General features: G+C 41.7%; 1 protein-coding gene across 1 annotated transcript; it reads left to right on the top strand.

Annotated features, from left to right (window-relative positions):
* The first annotated feature begins 90 nt into the window (after nucleotides 1-90).
* On the top strand, nucleotides 91-23,750 carry WDR43 (WD repeat domain 43). Its single transcript, XM_084201708.1, has 18 exons — nucleotides 91-343; nucleotides 4,724-4,858; nucleotides 7,212-7,333; nucleotides 10,975-11,095; nucleotides 12,233-12,372; nucleotides 12,858-12,960; nucleotides 14,013-14,077; nucleotides 14,453-14,621; nucleotides 15,126-15,212; nucleotides 16,973-17,104; nucleotides 17,553-17,690; nucleotides 18,530-18,616; nucleotides 19,859-19,890; nucleotides 20,694-20,757; nucleotides 21,639-21,752; nucleotides 22,195-22,264; nucleotides 22,884-22,939; nucleotides 23,034-23,750. Exons 1-18 carry the CDS (start codon nucleotides 149-151, stop codon nucleotides 23,151-23,153), a joined length of 1,950 nt encoding a protein of 649 aa, XP_084057834.1. The 5' UTR covers nucleotides 91-148; the 3' UTR covers nucleotides 23,154-23,750.
* The last annotated feature ends 638 nt before the right edge of the window (nucleotides 23,751-24,388 follow it).

Raw genomic sequence — 24,388 nt, 5'->3', positions numbered from 1 at the left:
ACCGTCGCCCCGCGCGCCTGCGCCGCACGCCCCGATGACGCCGCGCGGCGTCATCGGGGCGTGCGGCGCAGGCGCGCGGGGCGAGCACGCGGGCGGTGCATGCGCCGCGCGGGGAGGGCCGGGCAGAGGCGAGGGGAGCGCGCGCGCCATGGCGGCCCCTCCGTGCGCCTTCTCCCCCCGCGGGTGCCGCTTGTTCGCCTCGGCCGGGCCCGATGGGCGGCTGCGCGTGTGGGACACGGCCGGCAGCCGCCTGCAGCACGAGTACGTGCCCTCCGCCCATCTCAGCGCCGCCTGTACGTGCCTGGCCTGGGCCCCGGCGGGCGCGCGGCAGCCCCCCAGCAAGGTGCGTGAGGGGAGGGAGCGGGGAGGCTGCGGGGGGGGAGCACGCGTGAGGAGCGGGATTGGGGTAGGGATGGGGATGGCGGCCACCCGAGCAGCCCTGACGCGTGGCCGCGGCCCGCTCGGCTTCACCCCGCCCTCCCGGCGCCATGTGGCCGGGCGGGCCGGGGAGCGGGGGCGCGGCGAGCGGGGTGAGGGTCCCGTAAGCTCCGCGGGGCTCGGGCACCGTCCCGTCCCGTCTCCCTGTGGCCCCGGAGTGTGCGGGATGTCCACGTGTGTCGTGTCCTGGGATGGGGGGGGGGGGGGGGCGCGGGGGGAGCCGCTCCCCCTCCCAGGATTGCGCTGCTAAGGTAAATTTCACGTGTCGGTGGGGAAGTCGGCGCTGGAGGCTTGGTTTTGTGGTTTTTTAAAACAAAAATTCGGCAGAAGGACTGACTGTTGAAAACCATTTGTCTCTCATGTTATCTGCATGGAAGAAGCCTTCCTTGAAGGAGCGAGGTATGTTAATTGATGGCACGTCTTGCCGTAATTGAAAAGGCGATGCTGCAGAGCGGGTCGGCTGCTGTGCTCCCCCTTAGTTCCCTCTCCGGTAAAGGCAGTATCTCTCCACGCTTCCTTAGCCTTGGAAGTACTCCCGTGCAAGCTGCTACACTGTCTATGATTCATCTCCCTGAGTGCAGAATCCCGCAAGAAGGTGTTCAGTAGTTTTATTCACAGCGTGCATCAGGAGTGCTTGGATGTTCTCCACCTTGGATCAAGTTTTAGTTATCATCACCTCAGGTGAACGCTGAACCTGAAAATATCTGGTGTATGTACTGGGGTACTTTTTGGTCTTTTTTATGTTGAAGTAATTCTTTAGCTAGAATATACTATGTCCTGAGGAAAAAAGAATGCAAAGCATGCATAAAAATGTGAACTCCACCCCCTTTATCATAAGAGGTAAGGAGGGGTTTTTAAAGTGTGTTTCAGTATACCAGCAATTCACTGTATTTGAAATGTTGTTTATGCTGTTTCAAAATGCTTAAAACAAAGATTATCAGCCCAAAGGAGTGCAATATTGTTTTGCTCAGTCGAGCAGCTTAGTCCCTGAACTTTGGAAACTCCCAGGATGCATGAAGAATGGAGTAGATTCAGTTTTAGGTGGCCTGAACCTGTTCCTTTGTCATGGAACCTTAAAGTAAAAACGATTCATTCATCAGCTGCAAAGCTGTATAGGTTCATTACTCTTAAGTTCACTGAAACTGGCATATGAAAATGGGGCTAATCTGTCCTGTATGAAATAAAACTAAAGTAGACACACTGTGCTGCTGTGGTGCCATAAGTCAAACACAGGAAGTTTCTGAGGGGCTTTTTAAACTTTTTTTTAAAATAACCTTTTCTAGAGACACACTCCGAAGTCCCACAGGTCTTTGATTTTAACCTGGTTTATGGTTATATGAAAGTAACCTTAGCCGCCTCTCAGTGCTTTCTAGTTATTCCAGTAGTTTGAATCCTGTCCCCTGCTCAAAAGCTAGTCCATTTTAAAGTGGAGCTGGGAAACATACTGTTTCTTACAATAATTGTGCCATAAAACCTTTAAAAGTCATTGGTTTTTCCCTTAGACTGAGTTGTAGAACTGAAACCGGGATAGTTATGCCAAAGCCATTTTATTAAATGTGTTTTTTCTGGTGTTATTTAGTCTTTGGTCCTGGAGAGTTGACATCTGGAGAGTTGATACTAGAGCTAGGCAGTTCTAGTATCAGGTGGTCAGGGGTAGAGCTCTGCCAGTAGGTAGCTATAAATGGTATTTGGCCAAATACACTTAAACTCAGTATGTTTTGGACTGCTGCCATGTTCATGGAGGCCATGTGTTGCAGGGGAATATTAGAACTCACGTTTTGAACTGCAGGCTCTGGAATTGCTGATGCAGGGGTGGCTTTACTGGGATGCTCCCTGCCCACGTGCTTCCAGTGTCAGTGCTTCCTGTGTGCAGTGTTCATCACCTCCTGCTCCACCGGGTGTCCTGTGCAAGAGTGCACCTCCAACATTCAAAACACCTTCTTCCACTTTCTTCCTAACAAGCTGCAACTGCTGTGTCACTGTCAAGTGTCCAGACCTTTAGATTTCTCCCCATTTCAGTGTTCTAAGTGCTTGATTTCACATGTGAGCAGCAGATTTCTGTTTGGAAAGTCTCAGTGGCTTATCAAGTCAAGGAAGGACATTATGGAAAAATGTGTGCACAATGCCTTTTCAAGTAACTTCTTTTAATCATCTCTACTTATTAAAACATTGTGCTTTTTCAGGCAAAGTTGAAGGATTTCTAAATAAGCTTGAGTTTCCATAAATCTGAAAAGGAAATCAAATGACAAGGAAGCTGATATTTATCCTATCCTGACCATGACTACAGGGTGCTTTTCCATTTAAGACCTTGATCCACAAGTGACTCTCACATGGATGTTAAGGGCAGTTGTCATTTCCTCTGTGCACTAATTTAATGTAGGGTAGAGAAGTTTGATATTTTTTTTTAAGTCCTTAAAGGTTTTTTTTGAAATCATCTCAAATGTTAACAGGTGTCTAAATTTTCCACTGGCATTTCTTGATGCAGAACTTTCTGATAAAGTGCTCCCCTCGTATTTCTGATAAGGGATGGTCAGTAAAGAAATGCATGTGGAAAAAAAAAGTGGAGAAACCTTCTCTGCCCCTTGCTTTTACCTGACCCTAGAAATAACTCTCTACTTGTGGGAATTCTGCTGTGCCTTTGAATTGTTCCAGAGAAACTTGCTATAGCAAACTGAAATGGAGGTTGAAAAAAAATCCGTTGAAAGATTTATTCAGGGGAAGAGAATAAAGTCTCTTATTAAGTTTGGCTTTGCTTTGCAGCAGAGGTGTATGGGGTAATTGGTAAAAAATCGAAAAGTTACAGAAAACACAGAGGTTGTACTTGCATCTCTGCTCTGTGGTCTTTGGCTTTGCATGTCAGACTGCAGTTTCGATTAATTGCCATTAGTTTCTCAGCATCTGTTTTTTAATATTTTATAAATACTTTCCTTTCTCAGCAAAGATAAAACTTAAACAAATACTCGCAAAAAACCCTCATTGTGGTCTCTTTTCTCAGTAGTCTGCTTTTGATATAAAAGTTATCTTTACAGCAATTTTGTGTTTTTTGGCCTAAACCAAAACACTTGTCTTTGAAGAAGGTTAGCTCTGCTAAATACAGAAGGAATAGAAAAACCTGCTTCAAAGAACCAAAATATTTATTCTTCACTATCAAACTTTATTATCTTACTTGTGGTGAAAATTACCACATCCTGATTGTCATATTTCTGGACCTGAGTAGAAGTTACTTGTCTTCACTGTGTCATGTCTGTTGTAAAACAGATCAGCTATACCACATGGAACCTGAACAGAGCTGATTGCTCACATTTTATTGGTCTCCCTGGGCTTCTTCAGGCTGCTTGTCAGTGAAAATAGATCTGTTGTGTAGAGGAAGCATTAGCATGTGTGTAATTTTTAAATTGGAGAGAATGCTTTGCTGTGATGTAAGGAGACTTACCAAGGTCCAATTTAAAAACTACTCCGTGGCATTTGTGATTTTTTTCTTTTTGTGTCCTTGAACAGTTTTTTATTTTCTTTTTTTTTGTGTATGTCCAATTGGTGATTAACCCAGTGAGAATGAATATGATAACTACTTCTACCCTCTTTATTTTAGTTTCATGTGTTTAAGAACCAGTTTTATTACTTCTTCCCTTTCCAGTGATCTGCATTCTCAAAATTTTGGTTAAGGGAGACAAAGTGAAATCCCTCCTTGAGGTTGCTGATAGCACTTGCAGAGCAAGAGTGTGAAGACTTAGGAATTACCTGATCATCTGAGGGCCTCTGGTGCAGACAACGGGACCTGGGTAGAGCACTTTCCTTTGAATCCCAGTCCCTTCCCTCTGTGGATGCGGTAGCACTTTGTTTTTAAGAAGCATTATGAATGCTTCAGATTTGCAAGACTTTTGATTACCTTTTGAGAAAAAATAAATTGGTCATGATCAAGCCTTTCCATTTTGTGGATGAAGTATTCTGAATATGTTAATCTTTACTTCTGCCTCTGGGACAGGAAATTTGTAAAAAACTTTATTGTGTTTTTTTCCTCACATCCATTTGGTTGGGGTGGCAGCAAAATGGCCTATACCAGGTGTTTCCAAGTGACTCATAGCAAGTTTGTTACCTTTTTTCATGGATGTACAAGATGAGTTTCTAGGATTGTGTACAGTTCAGTGTTCATTTTCTGTCTTAGTGGTGTTTGTGCTGGCTGTCTGGATCTCAAACTTCTCTTAAGGTTTTTCTTCCCTCTTCTTTAACACTGGGGTTAGCCAGTCAAACAGACGTATTTCACAGATTCTCTCTTTTGGTTTTCCAGGATGGCCCCCAGAGGAAAAAACGGAAGTCTGAAGTTGGAGAAGTGGACAAGCAGTTAGATATCCTGGCTATTGGTACAGCAGTTGGCAGCATTTTGTTGTACAGCACAGTAAAAGGAGAATTACAGAGCAAGCTAGTAAGTAGTGCACTCTTCATCACATGCTACAAACACTGATGGTTTCAGTCAGTTTAGGCCAAAAATCTTGATTTCTAAGTTAGTGCTATATCTTAACGCTGTCCATGGATTTGCTACTTCCCATTAAAAATAACAGTAATGATGGAATTCCTCACTGGAGAGTTAAATCCTTGGTGGGATTGTCATACCCTCAGTTCCTGCATGGCACTGTGGGAGGGAGGGGCGGAGAACTCATCAACGCTGGGGAAGGTGTCACATTGGTGGACTCTTCTGTAAATTTACCTCCCTTGTGGCAGGTCTTGAGCTCTCTCAGCACATGATCTTTTTTGAATGATACACAATGACTTTAATTTTGCCTTTCCAAACTCCCAAGCACCTCCATTTTACTTGTGGGTTACATAACAAGCAAAATAAATCCATATGAATGGCTGTGCAATACTTTTGAGATACTTGGATTTACTTTTGCTTCTAAACTCAAAGTTGTAGGTACGGTGATAAACATACATGAGAAAGCAGTACTTTCTGAGAATTACGATGTATGCAAGTGACAGCAATGAATGAATATCAGTTCCATTATATGGAAAAACTATGTTTGAAAAGTGTAGTTGTAGTTTGTTTGAAGGCACTCTTTTTCCATAGAAGATAGCAGGTTTTATGAGTACTTTGCTTTCTACATATAGGTTGAATTAAAAGATTATTCCTGTTAAAATAAGAGATGTTGCTTTTAGCTATCTTTACTGAACAGAATATCTTGCTGCAGTGTAGTTTGTCCTGCTCAAAACTCATTTGCATCAATACCTTTGGGAGTAATCTGAGCAGGTTGTTACAATCCAAATAGTGAAATAGACTCCATTAAATATTTTCATAAATAATTCAAGGTTATATTTGGAGCTGCAGAGATTTTGGTTGTTAAGAGAAGTGATACTGCTTAAGGGGTCTTCTGGTTTGATGATAGTTAGCTCCTGAATGCTAATACAAAGGGAAGGCTACTCACCTCTGAGTGCCCTTAAGGAAGGAGGCACTTAGATGACTTCAGCAAGACACCTGTGGCTGTTTTTTCCTTTGAGCAGATTTCACACAGTTAGCCCTGTTTGGCTGTGTGTATAAAAGCAGCAGGCAAGACAATTTTTTTTTTTTTTAAGGGATCAACAAAATCAGTCTGCTGTCCAGTAGCATCCCACCCTGAAACTGAAGGGAGCATGCAGGTTTGTAGGTGCTTGTGGTCAAAAAGGAATGACAAAAGGCACAGGCTCCACAAAATCTACAAAGTTGTATTGGTGAATTATACACTTGGCATAGAAATCAGTGTCTTCTAATAGAAATGCACAGCAGTGGATTTTGAATAAGGGGTAGGGCAAAAGAGAAGAGAGAGAGAAAGAAAAAAAAGTCACCAGTCCTGGCTCCAGCATCAAACCAGTGATGGGGTGTACAGTATCCTGGGACATCCATTGCTCAAGATTTGTGGGAGCATTTTTTATAGACAAATTCTGCCCACCCTGGAGCAACGTTTCTCACTTTCTATGCGAGTTAGTTACCATGTGCACTTTGCTCTGGACCTTTCTGGAAATGGGCTGGAGAGCTTTTGGGGAGGGTCTTCCGTGGTCTTGATCCCCCCCTGCTGGGGGTGCTTTTTGTCAACAGTCCAGGCCAGACTTACTGAGTCTTTCCTGTGCTTGTGCTGTGCTGACCACCAGGAGCCAGAACAAGGATGCACCAGAAAAGTGCTGCCCGACCTTTGCATGGCCTCCTCCTCCTCCAGCCACATGCTGTTCTTTCCCACAGTGTGTTCTTACCAACAGTCCTTGGTTGGTTCCCTGGCTGTCTGGCTGACAGTGTTTGAGACATACCCATCAGACTATCTTCTGGGCTTCTACATGGCCCTGCACAGGACAGCCCCAGGACTCACTCCATGCGCCTGAGGGCATGGTCCAAATGCTTCTTGAGCTCTGGCAGGCTTGGGGCTGTGACCACTTTGCCCTGTGGGTGAGGAACTTTTTCATAATATCCACCCTAATTCCTCCCCTCCCAGCACAGCTTCTTGCCGTTCCCTTTGGTTCTGTCATTGTCCACCAGAGAGAAGAGATCAGTGCCTGCCCCTTGCTTCCCTGTGTGAGGAAACTGTTGATAATGTCTCCTCTAGGCTGTATAAGCCAAGCCAAAATACTCTTGTGTAAATATGAAATATCTTTCATTTATATAACTGTCATGTATGTTCTTTAAAACCACACACACTCTTTAAGATGCCAGTGATTGGAATTTAGATCTCAAAAGCGCCTCGTTCATATTGTTGGTGTGGGGAAGACTCCATTGTCAAGACTACTCCAGTGAGTTGACCCTCTGTTATCTTCTGTAGGATGGTGGTCATGACAGTAGAGTAAACTGTGTGAGATGGCATCAAGACAGCTGCTGCTTGTATAGCTGTTCAGATGACAAACACATTGTGGAATGGAACACACAGACCTGCAAAGTAAAGTGGTGAGTAGTGCTGCTTTTCACATAAATTTTTTTTACACTTGCTTTTGTGTGTTTTCTCCTTTGCAGGTTTTGGAAATGCTGCACTCTGCTTTCCAGGCTTCATGCTCACAAAGTGACTGTTGGCTATTATTTTTCTGAGATCACAAGTGGTTTTATTAAGGAATGAAAACATAGTTGTCATAGTTAGGCATCTTACTCTGTGTATTGGAAAGGCTAGATGAAACTGTTCTGAGAGGGGTTGGGATCCCTCCATGCTGACTTTTAGTGAGACTGAAAGACTAAAAGTCCCACTAAATGCTGAAAAATCTAAATTCTAGGAAAAAATCCTTGATACTGGACGAACTCATTCCAGTAGAACCTGCTGCATGCACCCAGCTTTGTTCAAAGGGCCTTGCTGTGATGATAACCCACTTGGTTTCGCTTGCTGCTGATGTGCAGTGGGGACACTTCCACTTGGCTGTCTGAGCAGGCTGCTACTGTTAAAAGTACTGTTGAGCAAAATTGAGCTTTGTGCAGAGTAACAAAATGTCTGGTGTAGGCAGTTATTTTCCTCTGTAATAAAGTCAAATTGTTCTTAAACTTTAAAGAAGAAACCAAGATTTCTATTAACAATCCTGGTTCCCTTTCTTCAATAAAAGCCTACTGATGGCCCATTGATCCTTCTCTTGATGATGTTTCTTTTTTTATGATGTTTCCCACTGTTGGTTATTACTGCACTGCTCCTGGTTTTATTAAGGTTGGCATGGGCACTGCAGGTGGCCCATCAGCAGTAGCTCTTTGGTATCCTTAGGAAAGAGATGCATCCTTAGGTTGTATTATGTTGAGACCCTATGTAAAGTAGCAGAAGATGGCTGTAAAATGTCCCTCCAGCCTTCTCTATCAGAATTTAGCACACCCATTTCCCTCACCTTTCCCTCTTCCATTATGTGCTCTAGTCCCTGAGGTACCTTGAGACCTTCTGCTGGATTTACTCCACCATGTCAGTGACTTTGTGTCCTGTCCCACTGAACGCAGTGCTCAGGTGCAGTTTCAGGAGTTGCACAGAGCAGGGTCCCATTCCTGAGATGCCTCTGAGTAGCTGCCCTGTCCTCCAGAATATCAACTGCTCTCCCTAATTTGGGATTGAGTGTGAAGTTGTTATGTGTGCATTCTGTCCTGTTCTGAGGTCATTAATAGAGATTGGGGCAGTTATGGAGGATATTAAGCAGTATTGGGATGTCCTTAGAGGGAGTAACACCAGTGACTGGCCCCCAGCTGGACTTTATACCAGTGATCACAGCTGTTTGAGCTCAGTGATGCAGCCCTGATCCTGCTCTCCTTAGAGACCATCTATTCAGGCTATGTATCTCCAATTTTGCTGCAAGGATATGTGAGACCTTGACTTCAGCAATGCTTTTGACAACTTAAATGTGTCTCTCCTCATCAGCCAAGGCGATTGTCTCATTAAGGCAATCACATTGGTTAGACACGATTTGCCATTTGTAATTCTATGCTGGATGTGCCCAGAAACTTTTTTTGACCTTTCAGTGCCTGGAAATAGTTTCCAGGTGGATTTGTTGTGTAACCTTCCCTCTTGTTTCCTGGATTATTCTATGCATTTAGGTTCTTTCCCTATTTCAAATGAATGTTCCATGCATTTGTGCTACGCTTTTCTGTGGAGAAACCCCTCTTCTTTTTGCCTTCCTAGCATGTCATTGCTGAAGTGCCTTCCTAAACGTCCTTGTCTTGCAAGGCATTCCACTGTTCTGTGAATCCAGTGGGATCAAAGCTCTGAAGCTGCCCATGGACATTTCATTCACCCTGTTTGTATCCCACAGTGTGTGTGTTGGTGTACAAGTACTGGAGAGGAGTCCCAGCCATGCTGCTTTCTCAGGAAAAGGGAGAATTTTTGCTGTCATACCTCTTGGATGTTTCCCTCTGCCCTGCCCCATACCAGGGACCATGGAGGGGGGGTACTGTGGTTATGAAATGTAATTTAAAGCATTCTGTTCTTTTTTGAAGATGGCAACAGAAAATCATTCCCAGTGTGAATAGATAGAAAGTACATGAGCAATGTAGCATCATGGTTTTTACCTGAAAATTTTCTGTGTTAATATTACAAGTCACAGCTAAGGTAACTCAATTTGGAAAGAGTAGAAGAAATCAGTTCTCCTAAAGTTTTGCCTACCAGAAGGAACAAATTATCCACATCAATTGCTCACACCCAATGTACACATGAGAGTGCCTGCATTCCTTAAGACCTGTCAGCACCCAGAAATTAATATTTCTATAACCCACAGAGAAATCAGGATGGTTGCTCCTGGGGTAGAGAAGTGGTATTAAATTTTTTAAATTTGATTTTCAGGCTTCTAGACATGTTCCTATAGAGGTATGGACTGCTAGGAAGGGATTTGAAACCTACTACTGTAGGAGTACTCCATAGGGCCGCTTCAGGAGGTGTGTGTAGCACACAGGAAACCTCTGGCAGAGGGAGAAGCTGTTGGGGAAGAGAGAGTCACTGAAAAGGCAAGATGAGGTGTTGTAGAGAGATAGACTGAAAAATTCTGGATGACTTCTTGTCACTCTGTAGCTTTTTCATGTCTTAAATACTTTTGACTATTTAGAGGCAGTCTGGATATGTCCTTTATGAGATCCTGTTTAAAACTCTTTCCTGTAAAAATTATATAAAGAGTATCCAAAGTGAAAACCAAGGTATTTTTGCTGTACTTTATATTCTGAAGTCCAGTTTAGACTCATCTTTTTAGTACATTTAAAAATACCTTCTTGGTTTACGTTAATAAAGGGTTTAAATTCTTAAGTCATGATCTTGTCTTCAGAAGAGAATACAAGATCTTGTCATACTCTCTGTAAGGTAAAATGTCCACATTTGTGGGCTGTAAAATTTTCAGCTTCTATCAAAAGTGATACAGTAAATGGTCCTTGTTTTAGAAAACAGAAGTAGTATTGCTTGGGCATGTGAAAGTTATTTAGAAATATTTTTAGGAAGGCTGTTTACAATCAAAATGTGGCGTGTTGCAGGCTACTTCCTCTCTGTAAAGGATTTGTGTTAATGCTTTCCTTGCAGTTGTGTCCTGTGAGGAACCCATAGTATCAATATTTCTTTAAAGCACATTTAGACTTTTCAGGACAGCATTTTTTTTTTTTTTTTAATTTTTATTTTTAAGTAGTGCTTTGAACCATAGACCATTAAGGGGAAGTTTATTATTGTCAGTGACTTCAGAAACTTGGGAGGAGGACCAGTAACTGAATAGGCTTTGAAACTCTGAATTTTAGTGTTGAGAAGACTTTTGAATGGGTTGGTGAATAGAGAAGTCTTGAAATGGTATGGCTCTTCTTGCCCTAATTTCAGAAGTAGAAAACTTGGAGAGGAATTCAGAACAGAATAAGCAATTATTAAAAAGAAGTCAACAATTCAGTATTGAATAACTTAATGTTTTTGAGTTGTGTTTTTTTTGTAAACTAATTTGAAGGCAAAGTGCAGAAACAGAATAGCTTTGACTTCTTGACTACTTAGACCACCGGTTTTTAGATTTTACCTTCAATTTTCCATCATGGTGGTTTTGAGATTATCCTAATGAATGAATGTTTTTTCTATTTCTCCATCTTTCTCCTTTTGTACTAAAACTCCATCCAAATTCTAGTAAGTGGAAAGGCGACAATAGCAGTGTCACCTGTCTATGCATCAGTCCAGATGGAAAAATGCTGCTGTCAGCTGGTAGAACTATCAAACTGTGGGACTTGGAGACCAAAGAAGTCTACAGAGTAAGTACCTCTGTTAAACTAGATGCAAAAAAATGCCCTTCTTGATTGGTGACACTCCCCACCTAGTGTTTCCTGATCAGACATCTAAAACATTTCACTGTGTATGAGGATACAGTTAGCAGCTTTGGGATTGCTGGACATTTTTGCTGTGATAGTACCCTAAACTGTGGTTTCCACTTGCTGAGAATTGAATGAGGACATTAAAGTTTTGTTTCTGAGCATGCTGAGCATCCTCTCTCAAGGCTGTAGGAGAAAGATGGATGCTGTTCTTTATAACTGGGTGCCTGTCTGATACCCTTCTGTCAGGAGAACTCCGTTCACCACCGTATCAGTTACTGCTGGCATGGGTTTTAACATGAGTCCCTCCACAAAGCCTTCGAGTTTCCTTGCTAAACTTCATGTAACTGATGGCATTATCAGTTTTGCTGTTGAAACAGTTGGAAGGCATAGGAGCAACTCCTTATTGTTCCCTGAGCAGGGCTCAGACATTGAGCAAATGGCCATGCTTTAGCTGATCCGTGAATGCTGCCGTGTTCTCTTGCCTGCTAGCAGACAGGACAGGGATAGTCTCTGAATCTCCTGTCAGGTGAGTGTGTAACATGTGCTGTTACTGTGGGCTTGCTGGCACATGGCAGCTACCATGTATGTCTGCATTCTATAATGACCAAAACCACTATTTGCAAAAGTAGATTAAGAGCCAGTTTTTGGGGGGCCCTTGGGGGTGGTGTGTTGCCCAAGTTTCGTGTCAGCACACGTGTGTCCATTGTTTAAGTTGAGAATGCAATTGAATCTAGTTCCATTGGAAAGGTTGAAGTGTAAGGCTGGGGGGGCAGAGGGGAGTGCTTTGTAACAGTAACAGCAGGTGGATGTAATTTCTTTTGCATGGATTTAGCCCAACTGAATTTGCCTTTGATTCCCCATTTAAGTTTTAAAATGTTGATAAATATCTGGCAGGTCAGAAGAAGCTTCCTTGATGTACAAAAATGCAAGGAAATTGGTCACTAGTTAAAAACCACTGAGCTGTCCTTGTTGACTTAGTAACGCTTGAATCTTTCCTAATGTTTGTTAACTAATGTTTTGATTTTTGCCATATGACTGCTTATGACAATCATGGAAAGATCCTGTTTTTTCTCTTAGCATTTCACAGGCCATGCTACATCAGTGTCATCATTAATGTTTACCACAGTGAAACCTACAAATGAAAGTAAACCCTTTGATGGAATTACAGGACTTTATTTCTTGTCTGGAGCTATACACGACCGATTATTGAGTGTGTGGTATGTAAGCCTTTCATCATCTGTGACTGATCATTTTGAGCATAGAGCCATCAAGTGATTGTGATTAAACAAGGTAAAGCAGAAGGGGCACTCTGGAAGAATGCAGTGATGATCTCTTTATTGGTGGTTTCGACTCACTGATTGTTGAGTGAAGACGAGATTTTCCTTGGCTGTGTCTGAGCATGCTTCCAGTTGCCATTTGTTTCACTAGTGTGTGCCAGAACATACTGTGTAATAAACTTCCTTGTTCTTTGCACTTCTTGTAAGGGTTATGCAGTTTTCTTGCTCAGTTTCTCTTGGGAGTTACTTTGCTCTTAGAAATTAGAGCATATTCTAAGCTGAATGCTGAAATGTCAGCGTGGTGCTTTTGGATATAGGAGATACCACCACATTTACTAGTGGTTTATAGGCTTTGTAATACTTGTCTGGTGCAGAGAATGCTGTGTGTGCTGTGGCAAATAATGTGTACTTTTTGTGTCTTCCAGGCAGATCAGATCAGATAGGAAGGAAAAGAATGCTGTGATGTCTTTCACAGTAACAGATGAGCCAACTTTTGTGGACCTGACTGTATCAGAAGTCAAAGAAGAGGTAGGAGCAATAGTTTGTAAACAAATACATTCAACAATTTTCACTTAGCACATCAATTCCCTTTAAGGATGTAAAGAAAGAGGCTTGGTTTGTTTTAGGGTTCTGTTATGCAGAGATGAGATCCAAATGTCAATTCATGAGTCTAAGAATATTTATTACCAGTGCATTTATAAAGCTGGTAGTTTGAAATGCTCCTTTTTTCAAAGCTACTAAGTGCAAATTCAGTGGGTTTTTTCAGAAATTTTGTTCATGATGGCGGAAGTGTCAGTTGCTTCCTATTTAGAACAAGTTAGTAATTAAAATTGTTGTTAGAACTTGGCAGCAAAGAAAAGCACAAAAGAAATTATTTCTAAAAATCTGCTTTGGGGATGGTCCTGGTTTTTTTTTTTCTGATTTCAAGTGGTTTTGGCAGTGTAACTGCATTTGGAACTAACTGGCCTTGAATGAGTTAAAGTAGCAATGTACATTTGCCAAGTCTCTCAGTTTTAACAGCACAAGTCTTTCAAAGTGGTTGCCTTTTGAAAAATGTGTAGATGTGAAATGCGTTCACAAACTGTTTCCATAATTTTTTAAAACATTTTTCTCCTGCTGCCTTTAAATTCCATTGCTCAGAGCAGTATTTCATGCTATATTTTTCTAATATTTCCAGTTCCCTATTCCTGCATGTATTGGAGAGTATTCAGTAATGTATCTAATGTCATTTAGTTTCTCAGAGGAGTCATCGCAGTTTCTTTCCTCTAAGCATATTCACAGAGTCAGTGCCTTTGCAGAGCTGTGCCTCTAGACAAGTGTCTGCTACTGTGCAAACTGTTTAACTCAGTGTATATTACTAGTGATAAAGTACAGTTGTGAGTTATTTTATTAATCTTCTAACACTTGTACTGAATGTTCCTGAGTGATTACATCTTTGATCTTCTTTTCAGATTTAGTGTAATGTTCTTAAATACTGAAAAAGTTTACATTGTAGCCATACAGCTGTCTCTTGATGTCCTGAACTTCCAGGAGGGTTTTTCTTTGATCTAATGAAACTCTCTTACTGTGCCTTCTTTCAGCCTGTGAAGTTAGCAGTTGTGTGCAGAGATGGGCAGTTGCATTTATTTGAACATGTCCTGAATGGGTAAGTTAGGATTCATGTGGAGGGTGTCTTTGGGAGAGGTCTGGGGTTACTGCAAGGCAAAGCTCAGTTTTATTATGCTGCTGCCTTTAAGCTCTTCGTAAATGCTCGGGAGCCAGGTTCCAGCTGCTTCTTTGTCTTGGGTTACTGGGTATGTTTTTGAAGCACTCACTTGTTGGGAACTGTGTTGCACTTGGGTATTATGTGTGGCTTTAACCCAGATTTTGTGTGTAGGTGCCTCATCTTAGCCATCTGTAAAAGGTGTAAAATTGCTGAGTTTGCTGAGGACCTGCTAATGAATGGTGCTTAGATGTGCAAGATATTGAAGTGTTCAAGCTAAACATGTTGAAAATTTTTAATTTCTTTTTTTTTTCCCAGTTACTGCAAAAAACCCTTAACATCAAACTGTACTATTCAGATAGCAACACCTGGGGATGGGGACTCCACACCGAAGCCAGTCCCAATTTTAGCAGCTGCATTTTGTACAGACAAACAGTCTCTGCTGCTGGTGTATGGAAACGCCTTACAGCCCGTCATAGAGAAAGTGGTATGTAAAACTTAACAGAGAGGATTTGCATTCTGTAGTATGCACTGCACTCTGCTTCAAGTTGGAGAAATTTTTGGGGTTTTTTTTTTTTTTTTTTTACTGTTTTGAAGTGATATAACAATACAAAACATATTCCTTGCCCTTGTTTTGGGAACTGTGGCTGTTGCCCCCAAGCCTTTGGAAAGGGGATTTGTATTCTTTTGTATTTTTAGTTGGAGTACAGGTTGATGCCGTTGCTGACTGTTTCTTGCCATTTCATCTCTTGCTGAGTTAGGCCATTGAAACTGGTTTTAATACAGTTCCAGTTTACCTGTGTAAATGTCCTTGGAGAGTATAGAGATATGGTAACAAAAGGCAGATATGCGAAGGAGCTGCTATTCTAGAGAGAAAAAACCCATTCGTTCTAATTTATACCATTGGAATTTGTTCTCAGCTTTCAGTAGCATAATGAGTCACAGGTGTGAGTGTCAAATATATTAACTGGTTTTGTTCCCATCCTCCTAGTCTTTGAACACCAGTGAATCCCACATATGTTTGGTACGGGACATCCAGAAAGTGTTGTCACTTAAAACAGATGCTGCTGTAACAAAGGTGAGCTTTGCATTAAGTGTGATTTTGTTGCTTCTCTTGTTTTCCTTCAGAAACGAAGTAGGTAATATTCACTGCTCTATTAAAGAGATTGGATTTGTGGATGGACCTGCTCAGAGCTGCAGAGGTAGCTCTAGATGTCCATAGCACTCAGGCAGGTGTGGGCAAAGAGATCTTCATGGTTCCTGTGTGTATGTCCTGGCATGTGCGAGAGCACACAGTGGCCCTCTTGTAACCCAGCAGATCTGCTTGAGAGACAGGACTGACTGGTGGGGTTTTCCTGCCTCAGATCAGTCCTTCCCTTGGAGTCTGTTGGTTTGTACAACCTCTTTGACCCTGATGGTTTGGGGTGAAGGTGGGATGACTTTGTTTTAGAGACTAAATAAAATGTAGTGGAACCTTAACTGACAAGTCCTTTTTGCTTTTTCTTGGTGTGGCCTTCATGTGTTCCTGCTCACAGGGACCTGGGAATGTGAGCTTGGCACTGGTATGGCAGCAGTGTCCACTGAGGCCACTCGGCACTGTGTTCTCTCGTGCAGGATCCCCTGGGTGTTTAGAGACAGGCTGTAAAGTTCTTACTCATTGTGCATATTCAAGGCCTTGAAGGCCAAGATTTGAAATGCTTGGAATATCAGTGAAGTAAGCAGACAGCGCTGTTTTTCTGGCCCTTCAGTTATCTACTGGATCTGGTGCTCCATCAGCCAGGCAGGGTTTTGTGCTGATTGCTTAGTCCTGGAGCTGGTGGGTAGCAGGGCTGAACTGTAGGGCCAGGTGCAGGGCCTTTGTGGCATGCAGTGATGATACCCTTCTTGGTTTCGCTTCTTGCTGAATTCCAGTGAAGACGCATCTCTCTTGGCTGTCTGAGCATGCCCTGTGGGGAGAAGGTCAGTGATGAGTGTGGTGAGCTCAGGGCACAGTATTTTATCACCACTAGTGTTCTGTGATAAAATTCTTGATGCAGAAAATCAGCTTCTTGGAAATTGGAAGTTGCTTTGCTTCATGTAGTAGATTATACTTTTATTGCTTCAAAAAAAAGGCCTGGATAGAAGTGCTGTGGTTTAAAGAAGTGTTCTGGAAGTATCAGAAAATGCATTTTTGATATTCTGGAAGTGTCACACTGCCTTACATTCTCTGTGAGTCACAGGAGCATTTGGTTGTTAAATACAAAATTCTGTCTCCTTTGTGTTCATTGAAGATGGACCTTAGCTTGTTTGGTATAAACTAAGGTGTCTCTTTGTCACCGTGGTCACAGCCTAATTCAGACAGCTGAGTTTTGTGTTTCAGCAATCCCTAGAAGAGAAGAGCTGGGATTGAAGGGAATAGTGACTACCTTCTGCTGTTACATTGTGTTGCTTTTCTTGGTCAGTTATTGCATTCCAGTGGATGCTGAATTAATCTGCATGTGCTTGTATGGAGCTGAATGAGCACAGTGGTGCTATTGCCAGCAAAACATCCAATTATATGTTGTTTGTTACAAACAGTTCTGTGAATGTTACAGCAAAAGCTTGTAAGAAAAGTGGTTCACAGGTAATTCCAAAGAGACCATTGCTTTAGTTAATTATGAAAACTAATGGTCTGTTTCTTGAGGTTATTAATTCTTTTAAATATGTTGGATTTGCCTAATATTTATGTCAAGAAAATGGGTTGTGTCAGGCTGGTTTTACCATGTGTGTGAGAGTAGCAGAATAAAATCAGTATTTTAAATGGGAAGAAAGCTGAAGGTACTAGCAGTTCATGCAAATGTGGTTCTCTCTGTGTGCCAGGTAAAGACACCTGTGGTGAACTCCGATGCCAAAGTTCTGGTACCTGGCATTCCAGGACATAGTACAGCTGTCAAAACTCCAGCCTCGGGAAAGGAGAAAAAGAAAAACAAGAGGAAACCAGGAGAGACAGAGGTAAAAGGCTTCTTATTTCAAACTCAGCAAGACTGGAGAAACTAGAATCATAAATTATCGTTATACCTTCTTTAGGTGAACTTGGATTTGCTTTGTTTGCTGTGGAAGAAAGGTTAATGTTACCATCTTTCTGTATGAGAGAGACTTCCCCCTTCTCAAAACATTTCTTTCATTCAAGCCCTCTGTGCCTTGCCTGTGATTTTGCCAAGTTGTGCAGAACTTTGTCACACACTTGTTGCTGCCTATGCCAAGATAGGTTAGTGCTTTTCCGCCAAAACTTCACCTACCTTTGTTTTCTCATGCTATCTTCTGTCAGTGCATTTAAGAGAATACACAAAATGTGTTCTTCTCCAGCAGAACTAGTGGGGATGCTCTAAGGTACTTTGCTTTCAGCTGATGTTTGTGAGAAACCACTCTGACACAGCACTGCCTTATTTCCCCTCTGCAGGAGAGCATCGAGGAGCGCCTTGGGGCATTGGATATTGATGTGACCAAAGTCAAAACTCCCGGTGGCCTTCCCCAAACAGACAGCTTTGCTGTGCTGCTGGTCCAGGGCTTGGAAAGCAACGATGCAGAAATCTTAAATGTAAGTCTTGCAAACTCAATGTGTGCTGTTGAATCTGTGCACTGGGGCTGGTGGGGAGCCTCCCTGAAAGCAAGGAAGGCTGAACAATTCAGAGCCTTTGTTTCTCCCAGCTGCTTTTTGCTGGTTTGCTGCTCAAGGCAGTGCTATTGTGAATTGGTGCTCCTTTTCTGTTACCTGCCTTGCTTTCTGAGTCAGTCCCTGATCTTTGGGGCACTTTGTATATGATAAATGTGTTATGTCACAGTTGAGATGTTTTACAAGTGGTGCTACCATTGCAGCCATGTTCCCTTTAGTTTGGACTGGAGCATAATCTGTGCTTACTCTCCTGAGGGTACATTTTTCAGGCAGGTACTGTTTGAAAAATGAGTTGATGACAAGTTTCACTTGAAAAGCTTATCTTTGCATTTGGACATAATAGTACTGCGGCGGAGAACTGTTAAGAATGTTATGCTGAATAAAAATTTCTTGTCACAGATGCTGGTGAAAGGCATTTATTTATGGAAGTCAGAAAATACCAAGGGAGATTTTCATGTGCCTGTAATGCATATTTTTAACATGGGGCAGATGGACTAGAGGCAATGCTAGATTGTTTTAGATGGGTTTATTGAGTGCCTTTACTTTGTTAATTGTACCTGACTTGGAAAATGAAACTCTTTTTCATAGCAAATCTTTTGCTCATTATTCTCAGCATACAAAAGTAGTAGAGTATGAGAGATACAGGAGGGATGAGGGATACAGTGGAGGATGAGGGATACAGGCAGGAATTTTTGATTTTGCTGGTTGCCCATACACATATTGTAGCTGAATTATTCTCTGATCATATTTTTTCATTTTAACAGAAAGTGCTTAACACGAGGAAAGAAAATGTAGTAAAGAACACAGTAGCCAGAATGCCTATACATGCTGTCATTCCACTGCTGCATGAGGTAAGAGAGCCTGCACTTCTTGTACTGTCATACAAGCCACATGTGATTTGCCTTCCAGCTACTAAAATCCAGGATATGGCTCTTTATTTTTGAAATCGGTTTGGTGCCGTAAGAGTACTGAAATGTTGTTTCTTAATTTATCCCTGATACACTTCTTATCTTTTCTGGCTGAGGCTTAACCAAAGGACCAAGTGTCACTGTTAAAGCTAGGAAGATCATTAGATAATGTATTAGTATCCTAAATGATTATGTGGGAAAAGAAAGGGAAGAGATTAAGCAAAAGCTTGTTTAGTCCACGACAAACAATCGCCATTACATCCTCTTTTCAGCTACTAATGTGGATGATAATTTGAAGCATCAGAAAGTCCCTTTTGCTGTACTTAAACTTTGAACATCACTTAGTAGTAATTTTAAAAGGGGTTTGGCTTCTGAACTGCTTATTCAGTGATATTAAATAAACTCTTTATTTGGACAGAAATATTTTAATGATTAGCCTTGACTGGACATTACTTTTTAAACCAAACATTGGTTAGTAGCTCTTGTTATGTGAATGATGTTCTATGGCAAAAGTTAATAGTTCAATTTCTTTTTTAATTTCTATTTTAATGTGCTGACCACAAATAAGATTAAATTTTTTAATGGTACTGATCTGAACTGAATTATGTGGATGGCCTGGTGCTGAATGTTTGGTCTTACAGCACCTCCTAAGGCTTATGTGAATAAGATGCTTTGTTTCTTCCCTGGGACCTTTGTCAGGGAATCTAAGAGCAAATATTTAGCTCTATAATCTCAGTGGATGGTCAGACCTTTGTGTAACTGTCTTCTCCCAAGCTTGATATTTGTTGTGGGAAATGGCCATTACCTGATACTTCCTTCACTTGTTTCCCCAACTTGTCTTCCCTGTAACAACTGCTCTACTAAGCAGATGAACAGAGATGAAAAGTAAGAGGTTTCTTCCTACTTATTCCTGCCAGGTTTAAGCTTCAGTGGATATTTTGCATGTTAAAAGTTCCAGCTTTCTTGTAATACTGAAACCCAGCTTCTGCAAGTTACCAGCGCGTTAGAGGGTGGTAGAGCCAGCAGTGTAATTTTCTGGAGCCTGGCAGTGGTTAATCCTAGCGTACTTCAAATGCCTGGAGAACCTTCTTCCCCAGTATTGGGGCTGTCAAATGATCTCATGTTGGGGTTTTAAACTCATCATGTTTCTTACTTATTGCTGACTGGATTTTCTTGTCCTTTTAGCTTACAAAGAGATTGCAAGGCAACCCGTACAGGTAAGAGACAACTCAGCTACAGTTCAATTCACCTAAAACTTCTCACATGTGTGTGCTATGGTCCCTCCTACCGTGTGTGTGATATATTTTCATAGTAACTGCAATTAAACTGCAGCATCTGGAGGTAAAAATTCCTCGTTGAAGGTAAAAAGAGGAATTTAAACACTTAAAGCAGTTCTTGGTCAGGGCAGCTGAAGTGAAATTAAAAAGGGAAAAGGATACCTGAAATAAGCGTATAACCCTGAAAATGTAACTGAAGGCCCCAAATGTTTATATTATGGACCTGATCAATAAATAAATTAACTCTCAGTGTAGAGCTTGTTAAATTATCAAGTGTATTTAGACATCTCTTCATGTGATGTTTAATGACAGAACCAGCTTCCCCCCCTCTGTCTTGTTATGTTGTGGTAAGGACTGCTTTGTTGAGATGGGCTGTGCCAAGTTGTGGGGGTTAGGTTGGTTTGGGTTTGAGTTTATTTTTTCTGAATATAAATTCCCTCATTGTAGGTGGAGAAGAAAGTAGCATGCTTTGAGCTTTTATTCATTTGGACCATCCATAAAAGATTTCAGGAGCACCCTGAGCTTGCCTAGCTTAATCCCTCACTGAAATGTCTGTTCCTTTCCTAACAAATTACTTGCATACCTCATGAGGATAGCCAGACTTTACACTTCCATCTGCAGAGAGCATTTATGTTGCTCTCTAATTAAAGAGGAACTTTATATAGAACTATTTAGCATCTAGGATGTGAAATGGGTGTTTCTTAGGCAGTATCTCTTGGATATAATTTATTTCTCTTTTGCAGTGCCTCACTAATGGTTCGATGGCTGAAGTCTGTTTTTACCGTACATGCATCCTACCTTTCCACAGTAAGTATTTTTCATTCATGCCAATGCACTTAAGTAAAACTACATTTAAATGCTTAAATAAATGTATTTTCTTTCTTCAAGCATCTGTCTCCTCTCTCTGCATATGGCAGTTCCCAAATCAATGTATAGAGAGCTATGCTTACACCACTTTTGCCGAACCTACTACACATTGCTGATAAATTGTTTATCTCAGTCATTCCTGACATAATTATAGCCATGCCAAAGTCAAACTAAGATAAGTTATGTTGCATCTGTGAGAGGGAACAAAATTACTGCCAAAGAGTAATCTAGCCTGTGTCACTAGATCTTCCAGAACTAAGTTTTCTTTGTTCTTGTAATGCTCATATTGAGCCTGTCTGGGGCATGGCCAGATTTATAGGGTAAGGAAGGGTGTGCCAAAGCTGGCAGGGTAGGAAGTAATGCTGTAGCTTCTGGATTGGAGTCCAGCCTTGCCTTACAAGTGATGGATGCAACACTCCTGCTGGGTTAAGAAAAAGACCTTTGGGCAGTGTCAGTCCTTTCTGCAATTGGTTGTAGCATTGCTGAGCAGCAGAACTTGCACCCATTGCTGAGGCTGCGTTGGAACACCGCTGTGTGTGCACAGCTTTCTCAACAGTGCTTCACCCCTGCATGTGGCAGAGACTGGAAAGGAATAGGAGGCTAAGAACTGCCATGCTTTAAAAGTACATGATACTTCTAAACATGGCTAAGTGTTAATTGATCAGGCTGCAGATGGTTCCTCAGCTCTCCCTTCTGTCTAGAATAATGTAAGCAAGTGTTGCTTGCTCCAAACACACAAAATTAGTTTAAAGAACAAGAACATTTGGGATGTGTTTGTCAACAGCTTCATTTTTTCTTTTTCATCCGTCTCTTCTCCCAAGTTGCCAGACCTTATTCCTCAGCTGGGAATGTTGTACCAGTTGATGGAGAGCAGAGTAAAAACTTTGCAAAAGCTTTCCCGTCTGCATGGAAGACTCTTCATTCTTGTCACCCAGGTGAGCTTCAGCTATGTAACATGGGATGTGCAGGGGTGTTGTTTGACTTACTGTTGGGATTGCATCTGATGTGATTTGTCCTGGGCACTTAAATGCAGCCGCTGTTCAGGGATGCTGGTAACGCTCAGAGCAGGCCATTAATTCGCTGTCCTGTCAGTCCCTGCTCACTGGGACTGTTTTTGTCCTGTCAAATGTGTCTGCTCACCCACTGAGTTTTAAAGAGGAGTAAGTAGGAGGCACTGGGCCACTTTGCAGCAGATGCCTCTTTGATTTTACTTTGTCATTTGTACTTTTTTGGCTGTTAAACCAGCATTGCAAGTGAATTAATGTGTGCTACGCTTAATGTAGATTTCATTTATATTGTTAGGAGTTTTGTTGTCTTTTAAGGTTGAAATATATTAGTTAATTTAATTATTTTATTTAATCTGCAAATTCCATTTAGGTTGCAGCATCACAAACAGTTCAGGATGTACCCGAGGTTAATCAGACTGCAAAGCTGGTCTATGAGGATGGTAAGTGTTACATGCTAAGTGTAGCTCAGCTCCTGAATTCACATGACAGCCTACACTCGATGGCTGTTCATCGTGCACCTGTGCTTATCTACCAGTGTACAGTCTCAGATAGAGGGGTTTTGTGAGATGTCCATGGCAGGAAAATCAGTGGCTAATGTAGACATCTTGTAGTTAGTTACTCCTTCCTTGCCTTCCTTTTGTCTCCTTTAGTTCCCTCCTAGCCTTGCTTCATAAATGAAGAAATCAGTGAATTGGAAATCCAGTGTGCTTCTTTAACTTAATCTGGTAACCTAAAATTTCTAGTGTTACCTGCCCTTTTGTTAAGGTAGATACAGTGAAGGCACTCCTGTGTTTGAGTCAGCAGGACATCAGTGTAGGGGATGTCCATGTGTGTGAGTGCATACTTCCAGTTTGGCTTTTTTCTGTCTGCATCTTCACCATGTGTAACACGAGTGACCCACTCTTAACTGGTGTTGGTTACCTCACCTCCAGGTAGAATCAGTTTTGGTATGGAAATAGCACAGTTTGAAGACTTGGCAGCACGTGGGACTGGACTTTGTTTGTACAATGACATTTTAAAGCCTGTTCCCCAGACTGAGAGACTGTTTTCTTTTTGCAGAGTCCTCAGAGGAGGAAGGCTCAGATGACGAGATGATTGCAGATAAAGACTCTGACGTAAGTGCAGTTGGACCAGATCTTCTCCCATTTGCTTGTAGCAGAAATAGTGTGACTGACAAAGGTTCAAACATTTGTTTTATTTTTCCTCTAGGAAAACTGGGATGAAGATGAAGAAAAAGAGGAACAATCTGATGAACAAGACATGACTGTTGAAAAGGAAATCAATGGGGATTCTGATTTAGAACCAGAAAATGAAAGTGAAGAAGAGTAACAGCATGAAAGAGTAATTTTAGTGGTTTGAACAAGTGGGCCACCAAGCTCTTTGATTCTGGATCCTGTTGCTGAAAGATGCTGTACTTGCATATCAGGAGTGCAGAGCATTGCACAGCCTGTGTTCAGAGGCACCTGTGGGGCACTGCATTTCTGAATCCAGAATGTTTAACCGTGCCAGCCTTCTCTCGCCCTCCTTCCCTGCGCTTACTTAGAGAAACATTTCCTCCACCTCCTGGTCAGATTATGCCTGTCATGTGGACATGCATTTGTATCTCAAGTGAAATAAATCTGCCACCGCTGTTTGTGTGGGAAACTTGGTTCAGCTTTACATTGAATTTGTTTCAAATATTCAAGGATCAAAGACAACTGGTCTATACCTTCTTTCCATGCTTCAGTTAGCAATAGCAAGTGGGCATCCTTTTGATTTTTTTTAAAAAAAAAAGAAACTGAAAAAAGAAAAAAAAAGATATTTTTGTAATATTTAAATTCTGTCCTGAAATTCTTTTCTTGCCCCTTTCATTGGCTTAGCCATACTTTGGCAATATGTAAATGCCAACTTGACTTAAAAATGGATTTTTTCCTTTTTTTTTTTTTTTTAAACAAATTTGAACTCAGACTTTTATATGTATAAATCAGTGAATTTTCTTGTGCTTTAAAAGGACATTAGAACTGTCACTGGCTCCTAATTTTGTTTTAATGGAGGCTGTATATAAGTTTAATGCTAACCCAGAGGGAAGACCATGTTGAGTTGGGTGGGGAGAGGGGAGTGACACAGGGAAAGGAGAAGGTGAATGCTTGTGAATACATAGCACAGAGCTATACCTTTCTTATGGATTTTTAATCTCTCAGTGGCAGAACAAGGACAGCTATTTGCTCAGCTAACGGAAGCTGAAGTGGTGCAAACACATTTTTAAGAGCAAAACAAGGTAAAGGTTTGAGCCATTCACCACTATAATGTACAATAATATATTTGTCTATAAATGGAGCTGTTGCAACTAAATACCACCCTCTTTGTAAAGTGAATAAATATACATCTCTTTTACCAAATACCTGTCCTGTGGTGTTTGTTGAGAGAGACCTTAGGTAGCTTCAGGTGGTGGTTAAAGATGAAATGCTGCTTGTAGAAAGCAGATTTCTAGTGGAGGAGGAAGGCAGCCTAAAAGGTTATGATGTTCTGCAAGGCATCTGTTTTTACAGACTTCTTGTCTCCCTCCCTTTTAGTCATGTCCATTG

This window comes from Fringilla coelebs, assembly GCF_963513975.1.
Source record: "Fringilla coelebs genome assembly, chromosome: 3".
Lineage (NCBI taxonomy): Eukaryota > Metazoa > Chordata > Aves > Passeriformes > Fringillidae > Fringilla > Fringilla coelebs.
Note: the sequence above shows the minus strand (reverse complement) of the source record. Positions and strands in the feature narration are given on the sequence as shown.

What these genes read in the sequence shown, in the direction of transcription:
- WDR43 (XM_084201708.1), top strand. Translation starts at nt 149, where the DNA reads ATGGCGGCCCCTCCGTGCGCCTTCTCCCCCCGCGGGTGCCGCTTGTTC. An exon ending in GACCGATTATTGAGTGTGTG is followed by an intron (nt 12,373 to 12,857) that starts GTATGTAAGCCT and finishes TGTGTCTTCCAG; the next exon opens with GCAGATCAGATCAGATAGGA. An exon ending in TTTGAACATGTCCTGAATGG is followed by an intron (nt 14,078 to 14,452) that starts GTAAGTTAGGAT and finishes TTTTTTTCCCAG; the next exon opens with TTACTGCAAAAAACCCTTAA.